Source organism: Hemiscyllium ocellatum, chromosome 5 (assembly GCF_020745735.1).
Source record: "Hemiscyllium ocellatum isolate sHemOce1 chromosome 5, sHemOce1.pat.X.cur, whole genome shotgun sequence".
Classification (NCBI taxonomy): domain Eukaryota; kingdom Metazoa; phylum Chordata; class Chondrichthyes; order Orectolobiformes; family Hemiscylliidae; genus Hemiscyllium; species Hemiscyllium ocellatum.
This window is the reverse complement of record NC_083405.1, coordinates 24,062,470-24,078,869: the sequence shown is the minus strand read 5'-3', so window position 1 is coordinate 24,078,869 and position 16,400 is coordinate 24,062,470. Positions and strand designations below refer to the sequence as shown.

Genomic DNA, 16,400 nt, shown 5'->3' with positions numbered 1-16,400 from the left:
AATTACTTTACTTCTTGCCCTGACTTTGCAATTATCTTTAACTTTGTAGTGATTAAAAATAAAAATGTGAATAGAAAATGACAAAAGTGGTAAGTAGATTAATGCACTTTCTCCATCAAAGGTTATCATCAGAACACTAGTAAGAGTGCCTTGCATTCAGAAAGATCACCAATGTATCACTAGACCAATAGGTGACTATACTGTTGTATACTTACATCATCAAAGTCAGCAATAATTTCATTCAGCAAACGTAGACATTCTAAGCCTTCTTTATTTACATCTGACTCGGTATAGAATTCTTTGAAATCTGGGATGGATGCAAACATGACACAGACACAGTCGTATGATTGATGGTAAAGATCCTATCGAGAAAATGAGAGATGTAACATTAGAAATGTGCAGGCTTATTCTTTTCCTCTGAAAATTTGAATCCTGCATGCAGTCCACATATTTTCCAAATCTAACTCCAATCTTTTTTTTTCCTGAAGCTATGATTTATGTAACTGGCTAGCCAGGCTCCCTTTCTCATTTATTAAACGTATCTATGCTTTGTGGAAAATGTGACAAACTGACTTCCCATCGCTCTCAAAAATCCAGACCCCTAGGTGTACTCAGGAATGTCCTTTAATGATGAACATGACAGGTTTTCAGAGGCAGGCGAAGGAGAAATTCGATGCAAATGTCTAATTGGGTACCTTTCTGATCGTGCCCCCTTTGTCTATAAAAACTGAGGTTGCTTTCCCTCCATTGGAAAGAAAGATAGGATAAGGCAAGTGTTGTCCTACATGTTCTTGCCTGAAACATACATTCAGATATACACAATATTTTCATTTTAAAACATTGGGACTGGCTTTAAGGTTGTTGGCTGCTTGTGTTCCCTGCAATACACTGGCTGAAGCCCACATTCATCTACCGAATGAACGACGGCTGCAATAAAATGTCAATAACCATACAAACAAGAGTTCTGACACTGAATCAGGAGCAGGGAATCCTGTTACAGGCTCTGCCCCTTGCCTGTTATTTTCTTGGTAAGAAGTTGAGACAACTTGGTGAAGAACACTTAGTTGTGGTGTAAAACCCAATTAAAACTGGGTCCTACCATGCTATTTGAAATTCCAACAGGGGTATAGGAGACCCTGGATTCTCACTAGAATTTCTGAGCCATAATATTTGGAATGCCTACTAATCACAACTGATTTAGACTTTGGATAATGAATATATATAATTGATATAGTACATAAATAAATGTGACATTCTGTAGTGGGCTACTTTTAGGCAGACTTTAACCATGATCTGAATACTTTAACATTTTAACAAAACTTCAGCGACCAGAAAGTGGATACAGCTAATTAGAATTTAGGGTTTGTTTGATGATGTCCTAGCCTCTGTGCAACTAGATTAAAAAGTGATGCTTTAATTTCTATTGCATCACAAAACAGTTCACAGACAAGTATTTTCTAGACGACGGTCTTTGAAAGATGGAATCATAGGATTCCGACAGTGTGGAAAGCTGCAATTTGGTCCATTGACACTCTGGAGATTTTCCCAAACAGATCCAGCTCCTATCCAATCCCCATGACCTTGCACTTACCATTGCTACCCATCTAGCTTGCACATCTTTGTACTGTGGGAGGAAATCAGAGCAACCAGTAAAAACCCACGCAGACACAGGGAAAATGTGCACACAGATAACCCCCATCTATTCCCCTCCACCTACTTGATCTGGTCTCCAGGACTCTGAATCTGGGGACAACTCTTTGTCAATGTCCTTGTTTTTGCTGTTGCTGGCATTGCTTGGATGTCAGAGCTGCTGGCCTATCAGACTTTTTGAGGGTGGACTTCTAACCAATGAAGGGTCAGAATTTCCATCTCCAATTAATGAAAGGATCAGTGCAAGTGAATTCCCTGCTGATACTTTGGTTGGCGGGATTTAAAAAAATCTTGCCCCACAAGTCGTTGGTGTCATTTATAGTTGTTAAAAGTTACAAACAACTATGGAGTTGGTGTTAAAGGTACTGAAGCATACTTTGCTGAATCCATGATCTGACACAAAGAGGTTGCTCCCACATATGGGCACACTAGGAGGCACTTCCCTTGAATACAGCAAAGTTTTGTAGAATTGCCAAAGGCTATGCTGTGCAGGACAAGGAGATGGAAAAGGGAGGAGGAGGAGGAGCAGGTAGGAAATGGTTATCAGCAGGAGACCATGGGTGTACAGGGTAATGAGGAGAAATTAACATGAGTTAGCAATGTTTCTTCACTTTTTAGCAGTGATGTTAGCCATGTACAGTATGTCCAGCAGATTTGAATGCCTATTCCCAGTAGATTAAGAAGAAGTTACCTACATTCAATTCTTAAAGTGATTACCAAAGTTTCATACACTAGTAAAGCACTTCCAACTGAAGCAGTGATTCTTGAATCTGATGGGCGTCACTGCTCCCTCTCCATTGTCATAAAATGTAACTCTTTAGCATTTGTTGTAGCCCATTTAGGAATGAGTCGTCTGAAGATAAAAAGGACCAATGAGGAGGGAACCCATCTACTCCTACCTCGTAAGGGATTGAATAATCTATGAGACTGCCCTAAGGCATAACATGTGAGATTAGCAATCGAATGTTGTGACACAATTTTTGCTAAATTATCTTGCTGAGCTTGGAACAAATTTCTATTTCAGTTTTGCTATTTTAATACTTTAAAAAATCATTGTAATGTGACAGAATTATACAGGTGAAAGATTATAGCGACGGGTAAAGAGCAAGGGATCTCAAGTAATTATTTTATCAATTAAATAGATTAGTGATGGAAGGACAAGTGAAGTGTTGCAGCATATGGTATCTGTGGGACACCTACGTGCCAGAGTTAAGGACATCTTTCTGAGATTAGAGAAGAACTTGGATTGGGAGGGGAGCTGAACCTTCAAGGGACTAATCACAGTTTACTACCTGTGTCATGGGTAAACTGGCATAGGGTAAGTAAAGTCATGGATCTAATTGTGTGGCTCAAAGTAGTGAAGGTGGAATTGGTTTCATTTCATAGGGAATTAGCATTAATACTGGGTAGACAGGAGCCGTTCTGGTGGGAATGAGCTTCACTTGAAGCATACCAGCTATTGGCAAATTGAATAGCTAAGTCAGTAAAGAAGGCTTTAAGCTGATTAGAGTTGACAGAGAGTGTGGAAGAGGGGAAAATGTAGGCTTATAAAGCAAGGAGATTTTGCAGCATTACAGGGTAGCAATTTGGATAACAATACAGAGTGGAGCAAGAAGGGACAGAGGATACAAACATAGAAAAACAGCTAATAGAGTCAAAGGGGGAAAAGTGGTTAAGAGGCACAATTAATGTTCCTTTCCTGGAAGTGGACAGTATTTAGAACAAGATAAATGAATGAACAGTACAAATACAGGTTAATGGGTATAATCTTATAGCTATTACGAAGGCATGATTACAATGAGATTAAAACTAGGAACTATATGTTCAAGGGTATGCCATTTTGTAAAGACAAGCAGGAAGTAAAGTCTGGTGGGAAAGTAGTGTTGAAGTGGTATGGAATAAATATAAAAGCAAGAAATGATCTTGGATAGGAAGATATAGAATCCATATGGGTGGAGGTAAGAAATAACAAAGAAAGACAATACTTATAGGAGTAATTGTTAGGCGCCCTAACATTAGCTTTCTGGTGGGACAGGGACTAAATCAGGAGATAATAAGAGCATTTAAAATGGTATTACATTAATCATAGAAGAGTTCTATCTTCAAATAGATTGGGCTATTCAGTATGGTGGAGTGGAGTAATCTGTGAGGAAGAATTCATAAAATATGTTTTAGACAGTTTCCTAGAGCAATAAGTAGTGGATCCAAACAAATTAGCCTATTTTAGATCTGGTGATGTGTAATGAAGAAGTTTAATAAATGATGTCTGAGGAAAAGATCTCCCAGGAAACAGCAAAAATAACATGGTTGAAGTTAGCCATCTGTTTGAAAGAGAGGAAAATGGGGGCTGGAAACAATTGTGTTAAACTTAAATAAAGGAGTGAGGGCAGAGCTAGCTGATGTGGACTGGGAAAGGTATTAACAGCAAAGATTGTTGAGGAACAATTGCAAATATTTAATAAAATACCATGGCTCACGGTAAAGATATGGGTCAGTGAGAAGTAAGGATTCCAAGGAGGGGATAAATCAACTATGATTAACAAAGGAAGTTAAGGACAACATAATATTGAAAAAAAAGCACACAATATGGCAAAGATTACTGGTATGACACAGGATTGGGATAATGTTAAAAAAAGACAACCAAAGCAAAACGAAAAGATAACTCTGAGATTAAACTTTCAACTAATGTCAAGATGGACTGTATCAGCTTCTTTTATTAAAATAAAATGAGAACAAAGTTAAACGTTAGAGAATGAATCCAAAGATATGCAAGTTAGGTGGACTGGCCAAGGTAAATTGCCCATAATTTCCAGGAATGTGCAGTCTGGGTGGGTTAGCCAGGGTAAATGCGAGGTTATGGGGATGGGCTAGGTCTACATAGAATGCTCTTGGGAAGATTGGTGCTAACTCCTTCAGTAAAATGGTCTTTTTCTGCACTGTAGGGATTCTATGATTTATGAACAGAACAAGTTGGGGAAATAACACTGAAGAACCAAAAAATGGCAGAGAAGCTGAATAAACATTTTTCATCAGTCTTCACAATTAAAGATGCTAATAGCATTATTTCTAAATAATCAAGGGACAAAAGGTGGAGAAGAAATAAATACAATAATTATCACTGGAGAAAAAGTGCTAGGGAAACTGATAGAACTAAAGGCTGATAAATTCCTTGGACTTCCGAGGATATTAAAAGAAGTAGCTATAGAGACAGTGAATGTACTAGCAGAAATCATCCAAGAATCATTGGGTTCTGGAAAAGACTTCCATATGAATGCCATTTCTGGCGTGGGAATCATGGAGGTAGTGCCAGAACTGGTTAGAGGGGCTGCAAGTCCCCTCACTTGGGTACTTCTAAATTCTGTTGTATTCTAGTTTTGTGGTTTACTTTTGCATTCTCAATTTCTTTATGATGTTGGGCTTTCCTGAAGAAAAAGAAAAGACTGATCAAGTATTCATTGATGCAATGCAGAAAACAAGGATCCAACAGGGAACTTTAATGGTCTGCACTGTTTCAGCTCCATTTCATGTATTTACCCAATGGGCAAGCTGCATTTGATTTTGTCTAGTACATACACACATACAGAATTTCATGCTTTTTCATTAAAGTCTACTTACTTCATTTTTCCAGTTTTGAGCCAAGAAATGTTCAGCCACGTGAGCAGGAAGCACATTTTCCAGCAATACTCTATTGAGGTTTTCCATAGTTTCTATCTCCTCGCATTCTCTTTTGAATTTATTCTTCCACAGGAAATCTAACCTACAGTAATATTCATTCTGTTACAAGAGGACACAAAGGTAAAGAAACGATAGACAACTTAACATCCAACCAAATTACATAAGATATTAAGATTCAAAGGCAAATTGAATGCATGTTAAAAACATCAGCTGATATGGCACTGATTATGTCAAGCCAATTGCATATGCTACTGTGAACTCAAGTCTCTGTGGCATTTCAGGATGATGTATTAAATTAAGGAACAGGATGATACTACAGATATCCATGTAAGAAAGAAAAGGAGATTTTTTTTGAATATTCTTGAAATTCAGGAGATATGAGCAATGAAGTGCGAATTGGGGAAAAAGTTCAGAAGAGTGAAAAATTAATTATTGTCTGGATTGGACAACACATGCCAGAAGGGGTTGGCCAAGGATCACAAAAACATCCTCAGGCCTCATTATTATGAAATTGCTGAGACAGGGTTGCCAACAGACTACTCCAATGCAGCTTCTCAGCATAAAATGTGCGTTAGTTAGCTCAAATATCCACAGTAGTCCTCAGATAAATCTCATGAAGTGGAAGGCAAAAAGAAATCGGGATTGTATGCCAACATTGAAACATTACACAGCTATGATTAATTCTCGATTGGGGTTAGAAAGCAGGTTTTGATTAGCATATGTACGAGTCTGTTTCTTGATCTAATTTTGCATTTTTCACATCATGAGGATGAATTGGGCATGGAATATAATGCCCCAAAATTATAGGTTTGCTTGTGCTCGAAAAAGATGTCATAATTATTTTCATATGGATGCAAACCGCTCTTTTAATCTCACATCAAAATAGTAATCTTCTCTGTGTGGAAGCTAACTCAATACAATAACCTCTAGGTAATGGCATTTAAAAAAAATACTATATAATGTACATTTAGATTTCCTAAAATGAATAAAAGAACATTGGAACTAAAATTGATTTTTGAAAGAATTATTTTGACATATGGTACCTACATTTGAAGATAATTTCATGTTGTGTTTGCCGTGTAAAGATGTATATTAGAAATTACACATCTGCACTTTGTTAATAGGTTAATTACCATGTTGTATAAGACCATAAGACCATAAGAAATAGTTGTGGAAGTAAGGCTATTCGGCCCATTGAGTCCACTCTGCCATTTAATCATGGCTGATGGGCATTTCAACTCCACTTACCCGCATTCTCCCTGAAGCCCTTAATTAAAGAATTTGTCAATCTTTGCCTTGAAGACATTTAGCGTTCTGGCCTCCATTGCACTCTGCGGCAATGAATTCCACAGGCCCACCACTCTCTGGCTGAAGAAATGTCTCCGCATTTCTGTTCTGAATTGACCCCCTCTAATTTTAAGGCTGTGCCCACAGGTCCTAGTCTCCCCAACTAACGGAAACAATTTCTTAGCATCCACCCTTTCCAAGCCATGTATTATCTTGTAAGTTTCGATTAGATCTCCCCTTAACCCTTTAAACTCCAATGAGTACAATCCCAGGAAAGTCAGCCGTTCCTCGTAAGTTAGACCTACCATTCCAGGGCTCATCCTTGTGAATCTCCGCTGGACACGTTCCAGTGCCAGTATGTCCCTCCTGAGGTGTGGGGCCCAAAACTGGACACAGTACTCCAAATGGGGCCTAACCAGAGCTTTATAAAGTCTCAGTAGCACATCGCTGCTTTTATATTCCAACCCTCTTGAGATAAATGACAACATTGCATTCGCTTTCTTAATCACGGATTCAACCTGCATGTTTACCTTTAGAGAATCTTTGACTAGTACTCCCAGATCCCTTTGTACTTTGGCTTTATGAATTTTCTCACCGTTTAGAAAGAAGTTCATGCTTGTATTCTTTTTTCCAAAGTGCAAGACCTCGCATTTGTTCACAATGAACTTAATCAGCCATTTCCTGGACCACTCTCCCAAACTGTCTAGATCCTTCTGCAGCCTCCCCACTTCCTCAGCACAACCTGCCTGTCCACATGTCTTCGTATCATCGGCAAACTTCGCTAGAATGCCCCCAATCCCTTCATCCAGATCATTAATATATAACGTGAACAGCTGCGGCCCCAACACTGAACCCTGTGGGACACCACTTGTCACTGGCTGCCATTCCGAAAAAGAACCTCTTATCCCAACTCTCTGCCTTCTGTCAGACAGCCAATCCTCAATCCATGCCAGTAGCTCACCTCGAACACCATGGGCCCTCACCTTACTCAGCAGCCTCCCATGTGGCACCTTATCAAAGGCCTTTTGGAAGTCTAGATCGACCACATCCACTGGTTTTCCCTGGTCTAACCTACCTGTCACCTCTTCAAAGAATTCTAACAGGTTTGTCAGGCACGACCTCCCCTTACTAAATCCATGTTGACTTGTTCTAATCTGACCCTGCTCTTCCAAGAATTTAGAAACCTCATCCTTAACGATGGATTCTAGAATTTTACCAACAACCAAGGTTAGGCTAATTGGCCTATAATTTTCCATCTTTTGTCTTGATCCTTTCTTGAACAACAGCGGTCTTCCAATCATCCGGGACTTTCCCTGACTCCAGTGACTTTTGAAAGATCTCAACCAACGCCTCTGCTATTTCCTCAGCCACCTCCCTCAGAACTCTAGGATGTAGCCCATCAGGGCCAGGAGATTTGTCAATTTTAAGATCTTTTAGCTTTTCTAGCACTATCTCTTTTGTAATGGCAACCATACTCAACTCAGCCCCCTGACTCTCTTTAATTGTTGGGATATTACTCATGTCTTCCACTGTGAAAACTGACGCAAAGTACTTATTACGTTCTCCAGCTATTTCCTTATCTCCCATAACTAGCTTTCCAGCATCAGTTTGAAGTGGCCCAATGTCTACTTTTGCCTGTCATTTGTTTCTTATGTATTGAAAGAAACTTTTACTATCATTTCTAATATTACTGGCTAGCCTACCTTCATATTTGATCCTCTCCTTCCTTATTTCTCTCTTTGTTATCTTCTGTTTGTTTCTGTAGCCTTCCCAATCTTCTGATTTCCCAGTGCTCTTGGCCACGTTATAGGATCTCTCTTTTTCTTTAATACATTTCCTGACTTCCTTTGTCAGCCACGGAGGCTGTCTAATCCCTTCCCGGATAATCTTTCTTTTCTTGGGGTGAACCTCTGTACTGTGTCCTTAATTATACCGACAAACTCCTGCCATTTTTGCTCTACTGTCTTCCCTGCTAGGCTCTGCTTCCTGTCTATTTTCGTCAGTTCCTCTCTCATGCCCTCATAATTACCTTTATTTAACCATAACACCATTACATCCGATTTTGCCTTCTCTCTTTCAAACTGCAGACTGAACTCTACCATATTATGATCGCTGCCTCCTAAGTGTTCCCTTACTTTAAGATCTTTTATAAAGTCTGGTTCATTACATAGCACTAGGTCCAGAATAGCCTGCTCCCTTATGGGCTCCATGACAAGCTGTTCCAAAATGCCATCCTGTAAGCATTCCAAGAATTCCTTTTCTTTGGATCCACTGGCAACATTATTTACCCAGTCCACCTACATACTGAAGCCCTCATGATCACTGTGACCTTGCCTTTCTGACATGCCTTTTCTATTTCCTGGTACATGTTGCGTCCCTGGTCCTGACCACTGTTAGAAGGTCTGTACATAACTCTCATTATGGGTTTTTTTTGCCTTTGTGGTTCCTCAATTCTACCCACACAGACTCCACATCATCCGACGCTATGTCATTCAGTGCCATAGATTTAATTTTGTTCCTAACTAACAAGGCCACCCCGCCCCCTCCGCCCACCTCCCTATCTTTTTGATAAGTTGTAAATCCTTGGATGTTTAACTGCCAGTCCTGAACCCCCTGCAACCATTTCTCTGTGATGCCTACTGCATCATAATCATTCACGATGATCTGTGCCTTTAGTTCATCTACTTTGTTACGAATGCTATGAGCATTCAGGTAAAGTGCCTTAATGCTAACATTCTTATTATTAGAGATATTGGAAGTCAAAAGATGTCCTAAGTTATCCTTCTTTTTTATTGCATTCCTAATCTTCCTCAAGGTTAAATCCACCTGCATACATGCTAGCCTCCTGCTTATCTTTCCATTTAACTCCAAATTCCCTGTCGCTTTCACTTTCCCTTGCCCCCAACTCAGAAGTTTAAAGTCCTACTGACCACCCTATTTATCCTCTTCGCTTGAACATTGGTACCTGATCGGTTCAGGTGGAGACCGTCCCAACAGTACAGATCCCCCCGGTTCCAAAACTGATGTCAATGCCCCATGAAATGGAATCCCTCTTTCCCACACCAATCCCTTAGCCACGTGTTTACTTCCCTAATTTTCTTATCCCTATGCCAATTGGTACGTGGCTTGGGCAGTAATCCGGGCATTATGACCCTTGAGGACCTGTACTTCAATTTCCTTCCTAGTGCTTGATAATCCCCAAACAGGTCCTCCACCCTAGCTTTGTCTATGTTGTTAGTCCCAATGTGGACCACAACAACTGGATCCTCCCCCTCCCGCTCCAATATCCTTTCAAGCCGGTCGGAGATGTCCTGCACCCTGGAACCGGGCAGGCAACACACCATGCGAGACTCCTGATCTGGCTTGCAAAGGATACTATCTGTCCCCCTAATTATAGAATCCCCTATAACCACTACTTGTCTATTTGCTCCCCTCTCTTGAATGGCCTTCTGCACCATGGTGCCGTGGTCAGCTGGTTCATCCTGTCCAGAGCTCTTTTCCTCATCCGTACAGGGAGCAAGAATCTCATACCTGTTGGACAAAGTCAAGGGCTGAGGCTCCTCCACTCCTGAATTCAGGTTCCCCCTACCTGCCTCACTTACAGTCACACTCTGATGTGCCTGAACACTAACTGAATGTGAATTACTTAATCTCCTAGGTGTGACTGCCTCCTGAAACAAAGCGTCCAGGTAACTCTCCCCCTCCCAAATGTGCCGCAGTGTTTGAAGCTCAGATTCCAGATCATTAACTCTGAGCCAGGGTTTTTCCAGCAACCAACACTTGCTGCAGATGTGGTCACTGCCATTCACAATGGGATCAGCCAGCTCCCACATCATACAGCTACAGCACATCACCTGCCCAGCCATCTCTGCTTAGCTAATTACTTTATTACTTTGTATAGGTTTGAGTTAAAATACTTCCTGATACCTCTCTGCTATAGTCTTTTTCTAAAAACCAATTAATAGATAAACCATAAAAAGTGAATTTTTACCATTCACCGATAAAGAAATAGAAAATCCTTACCTTAACAAACCAGAGTCCTATTTTTGGTTAGAGGAGGGAGGTGGGGGGGGGGAGGGGTGGGTGACACAACGCGTGTAGTGTCTCGGGTTCAGCCACTGCCCAGATATATTACCGGCAGTCCCCTGGTCGTCGCTCCCACTCTTCCTACTTATTAGCTAGGTTAGAGGAGGAGGGCGGGGGGGGAGACACTACAGTAGTAGAGTCTCGGGTTTAGCCGCCTTGCTGATATATATGGTCACTGCTTTCCTTCCCGGCTGCCCCTCCGGAACACGTCACTTCCTCTGCTGCTCCCGCTCCTTCTCTGCTGCTGCTCGCACTTATGAATTCAATTAACTACAATTATTAGCTGCTAATTAATCTTAAGGATGACACCAAAGACCTCAAAAACCTCAAAAAAAGCACTTACACAAGGTCAGAATCTTTCTCATATCTCACTATCCACTATAAAGATCTGCTATAGCAGATTGTGCTGTTAGATGACACAAACATAAACATGACTTCCTATAAAAAATAATAGAGTTCTTTATAAGAGATATCTTGGGGAAAAAAAAAGAGATAATTATTGAAATTTACTGCTCTACTTTTGCACCTAGTCAGCACTGGGAAAAGAGGTCCTCCGAGATTTCTAGCTTTCGTTCTCATGCACATCCAACACTAGCCTGTGACTGTATCCCAATGCCCAAGGCCATTTACTATCACTGACTCAACAATGATCTTGGTCTTGGGTGGCTGCATCCACTACCTTCTCAGTGGAGCAGATATGTAAAAGGGTTTCCAGCTTCTGATTGGTAAGCAGCTCCTGGTGGGACTTCTGCTGTTAGTATCCTTGATCTTGGGGCTAGGTCCGCCACTGACCTGTGAATGCCTGTGGCATAAAATGCAGTGGGACATCCCAAAAAGAGGCAATGTTAGGCTCTCACCGGCTCTCCAGTCTGCAGCTGAGACCTCTGGAACCAATGTTTGCGAAGGAGTAGGACATTCAGCTCTCAAGGTTGTTTGCCTTTCAATTAGATATGGTAATTTTTAACTTGACCCAATGCTTCCATGTTCCTTAATCAGGCCACCTCCAAAGAACAGGATTTATTCTGAGGATATTTGAAATGGATATCAGTTGTATTGAAACTGCAATGCATGAGCTGAAATCTGACTGAAGTAACCTAAAGAATGCAAATCATTTTGGGTAAAGACCACTATCTGCTATCTCAAGCTCAGAGGGCCATTGCTCACTAACTCAACTCCTGACATTCTTCTCACTAAGACTCATAGTCTCCAAATCTCATGTTTTTAAAAAATATATTTTGAATGAAAAATAGATTTTTGATATTACAACAAATACAAAACAATACAATTCAAAACACTACAAAGTAAGAACAAAAAACTAAACTGCACTCGCACAAATGTATAAATCTACATGTTATAAAAAAAATTATAAAATAAATAAATTTAAAAATAAAACATAAATAAATAATAGCTAATAACTAACAACAAAATAATAAGTAATAATAATACGGCTCAGTGAGAAAAAACACTAGCCCTTGACCATCGAGAGCATTAATTTACACATTCATCTGTTCTCAGCTCCCCCTCTCTGGTTATTAGACTCGTAGAACACAATTGTTACATTTATATAAAAGCCCTTATTAGTATGGTGGACAGATCTGTGTCCAGGTAGTGCAATAAGGGCTGCCATGTCTTCTAAAAATTCTCAGTTTTATGGTGTACCATACTTGTAAGAAAATCCAAAGTGATGTGCTCCATCACTATCTTATGCCATCTTGAAAAATCCGGACGATTTTCAGACATCCAACTTAACAGAATATTCTTTCTTGTGGAAAAAAAAAGGATATTTAAAAAAAAATTTCTTATGCACATCTACAGGAAATACATTGGGCTGGCCAAGAGGAGGAGAAACCGGGTCCATCTCTACTCTTGACTCCGAAACCCTCTCTATTACACCTACCACAGCACTCCAGTATGTCTGGACCCTGCAGCAGGACCAGAGCCAATGAGTGAGAGTGCCCATTCTCGCTTTGCATTTGGGACATGCTGAAGATACTCCTGCTTTAAATTTTGATGAATGATCTGGAGCTGACTGGACCCTGTGGAGAATCTTCAACTGAAAAGCATGGGTCCTATTGCAAATCAAGATCTTTCTTGCGTTTTCCCAAATATCTTCCCATATCTCTGAGGAGATCTCAACGCCCAACTCTCTCCTACACCCTGCAAAGCCTGTCGACCCCCAACAGGTGATAAACAGTGTGAGAGAAAGTGTGTTTTTAGCACTGAGCACCCTCTTCTCTATGTCAGATCTGTAGGGATCAGTTAAAATGTTTTGAATGAAATGGTTTGAAAAAAACAAAAGTGGTTCCTACTAGGTAGTTCATATTCCCGAACTAACTGGTCAAAAGTCATCATTGTGTCCCCTTCAAATAAAGCACTCAGGCAAGACACATCCCTAGCTGCCCGGAGTTTAAACCCCGAGTCCATTATCCCCAGTTGAAAACCCAACATACCAACTATAGGTGTAAAAAAAGACGTTTTGGCAATATTGCCTTCACTCTGCCGCATTACCCTCCATGCTTTAACAGTATTAATAACTACTGGGCTGTGGCAATATTCCTTAACTGTCCTCATTTTGTCCAGGAACAACAAGCTAGTAAGGAGGCATCTTGCCTGAGACGTTTCAATATCTAACCATATTGAAAGAGGGTCCCCATAAGTCCAGTCACTCGCATAAGATAAAAGTGAACTTAGTTGATAGCTTTTAATGTCCGTGGGATCCACTCCCTCCAGTCTATGAGGCAATTGCAACTTAGCTAACTTAATAAGGGGCCGCTTACGATGCCAGATAAAAGAGCTGAACCAGCTGTCGTGTCTCCTGAATGTTTGCCTAGTGCAAATCAAGGGGACCCTTTGCATCTTTGCATCATCTTCTGTGATTTTGACCCCACTTCTGGAGCTGATATATAAGGATCCCTATGAATGGGCTCTGCCAATAGCTCGATCACCAATGTAAACAGCAATGGAGAAAGGGGACAGTCCTGTCTACGGCCCCTAAAGATTTTAAAATTGCTTGATCGCACACCATTGGTGAGAATCGCAGCAAGAGGGTCACTATCGAGAACCGTTGCCCATCTTACAAAGGCTTTGCCCAAGCCAAACCGCTCTGGAGTATAAAAAAGGTACGGCCATTCAACCTGGTCAAATGCCTTCGCTGCATCTAGGGAGATCATTAATCGCTGTACAGACTGTTGTTGACATGCTTGAATTATATTAAGTAACCTCCTAACATTATTGGAAAATCTGCGACCCTTTATAAAACCTCTCTAGGTTTTATAACATTAGGTCCTCTTTAATAATAGAAGCCAACACAGTTTCCTGCCTTAACGCAAGAGTTTTAGAAAGGATTTTTAAATCAACATTTAAATGGGCCTATAAGAAGCACAGTCCCCTGGGGCTTTCCCTTTTTTAAGAGTAAGAGAGATATTGGCCTCTCTTTGAGATGGCGGGAGGCAATCATGACTGTACGAATCATTGAACATGTTGCGTATCGGGCCTTACAATGTGCTTATAAATTCCTAAAAATTCACTGAGAAGTCCATCAAGACCAGGCACCTTTCCACCCTGAAGCTGCTTCACAGCCTCCTGCAATTCTTGCTCTGATAAGGGGGCAGAAAGGTAAAAAACCCCTTGTTTGAGGGTTACACCTGGGAGCTCCAGACTCTTGTAAAAAGACTTCATCCAGTCTACCCATCCTCACAGCTTTCAGACTGGTATAATTCAGAGTAAAATCTCAGAAATGTCACATTAATCTTTTTAGAATCACAAGTTAGGTATCTAGCACCCTCCCTGACTGACATAATGGATTGAGGGGCACTCTTTCCTGGCAAGATACGCTAAGTACCTGCACGGTTTGTTACTAGCTCAAACAGTCTTTGTTTTGCAAAAGTAAGCTCCTGCTTTGTCTGTGTTAGCACGGCGTTCAACGCAGATGGAAGCGCTGTGATCCTCTGTAGCTTAGCCAATGAGGGCCTGTCAAAGGAAGCCTTCTCGGCTGCCTTCAACCGTGCTTTGCGCAGCCATTGTTGCTCACCCTTCTGCTGCTTCCTAATGGTGGAGTAGGAAATAACTAACCCTCTGGCATAAGCTTTGGCTGTTTCCCAAAGAACAGATGGGCTACTAACTAAACCTGAATCAATTTCGAGGATCACCCTGAATTCATTGGAGAAATACTCCACAAACTTACTATCCATAAGGATAAGGATACTATCCACAGGATTCGCCTGTGTGTTGAACTCACTACAGCATCCCTAGTCTTAACCAACAAGTACACTGGAGCGTGATTGGAGATGGCTATATTACCAAACATACAAGAAGCCATCAAGTGCAGGGTTGCCATAGGGGGTCAAAAATAAATCAGTCCTGGTGTGGCACCTATGTTAATTAGAGAAAACATAAAATCCCTGCCAATAGGATGAAGATGCCTCCAGACATCCACCAACCCTAACTTGACACACACAAATCCACTAATTGCTTGGTTTGTAAAGAAGGTATCGGGGGGCCTTTGGGTAACATGTCTACTGAGAGATCCACAAGACAATTAAAATCTCCCCCATGATGATATACTGAGATTCAAGACTAATCAATTTAGAAAATGTTTCTACCAGAAATTTGGGGGAATGTGCTGGGGGACAAGTAGACATTTAAAATGTCATATTCTTCTCCATTTATCAAGACTTTAAGGATTATGAACCTCCTGTATTTGTCTTTAACACTCCCTAGTAACTTAAATGGGAGGTTCCTCCTAACCAATATGGCCACTCTCCGACTCCTAGCATTAAAAGATGAAAAGTAAACCTGATAAAACTCATTTTGCTGCAATTGTAAATGCTCCATATCATCAAAGAGCTTCTGCTGCAATAAGGCAATATCCACCTTTTCCTTTCTAAGACTCGAGAGTACCTTCTTCCTCTTAATTGGCGAGTGACTCCTCTTGATGTTCCAAGTACACTATTTAAAAGTCATTAGTCATAACCTTCTGCAGTAGCATTTAGACTCCAAAAAGGAAGAACTTGAATTACAAATCACTGCGCCTTAATAAAAGAAAATCCACAGAACATAAAAACTACACAAACTAAAACCACTACAGTTATCAAACCTACACAGCTATCAAAGACTATATCCAACAAAAGCTAAAACACAAAACAACATATAAAACACCAATGGCACTGGATAGGGGAGTTAACCTCCTGCCCAAAGGGGGCACCTACACCCCCCCAAACCCAACCTCCTACCCTGCTGCCAATACAACAACCAGGGCATTTAAATACCTGAGCTGGGCTTAAACTGCCAATAAATAGGCGTCTAGCCATTCCAGCCATATTCTCTTCTCCTACCTAGAACTGCACCATAACCACAAGCAACAAAAAAAATTCAAAAAAGAACAAAAATGTGAACAAAGAAATTAAAAGTGAATAATAAGTAAGTACCCCACTCATCCTCAGTATAGCAGAATTTAGAAGTTAAAAGTAAATACCCATCAATCCCTGATAATTTAACCCAGATTATTGCCAAAAATAAAGTAGGAAAAGAAAACCTGAACACAACATGCATTTTTTTCACAATAATAAGAACATATCCAAACCACACGATAATCTGTACATATTGAATTGCTCAGACTAAGTTAGTTTGTCCACAAAGTCTCTTGCCTTTTCTGACAAACCGGAATCCACCAAAGGTAATCTGAAGCGCTGTTGGGTTCTTTA

At 40.6% G+C, this 16,400-nt stretch overlaps 1 protein-coding gene across 1 annotated transcript in view; it reads right to left on the bottom strand.

Annotated features, from left to right (window-relative positions):
- LOC132815957 (adenylate cyclase type 2-like) overlaps window positions 1-16,400 on the bottom strand; it is a 624,569-nt gene that overhangs the window by 25,479 nt on the left and 582,690 nt on the right. The window contains exons 21-22 of the mRNA XM_060825336.1: window positions 5,266-5,424; window positions 216-362 (exon numbers count right to left, since the gene is read on the bottom strand). Of these exons, the coding sequence (XP_060681319.1) occupies window positions 216-362; window positions 5,266-5,424 (306 nt within the window). The remainder of the gene's footprint in view (window positions 1-215; window positions 363-5,265; window positions 5,425-16,400) is intronic.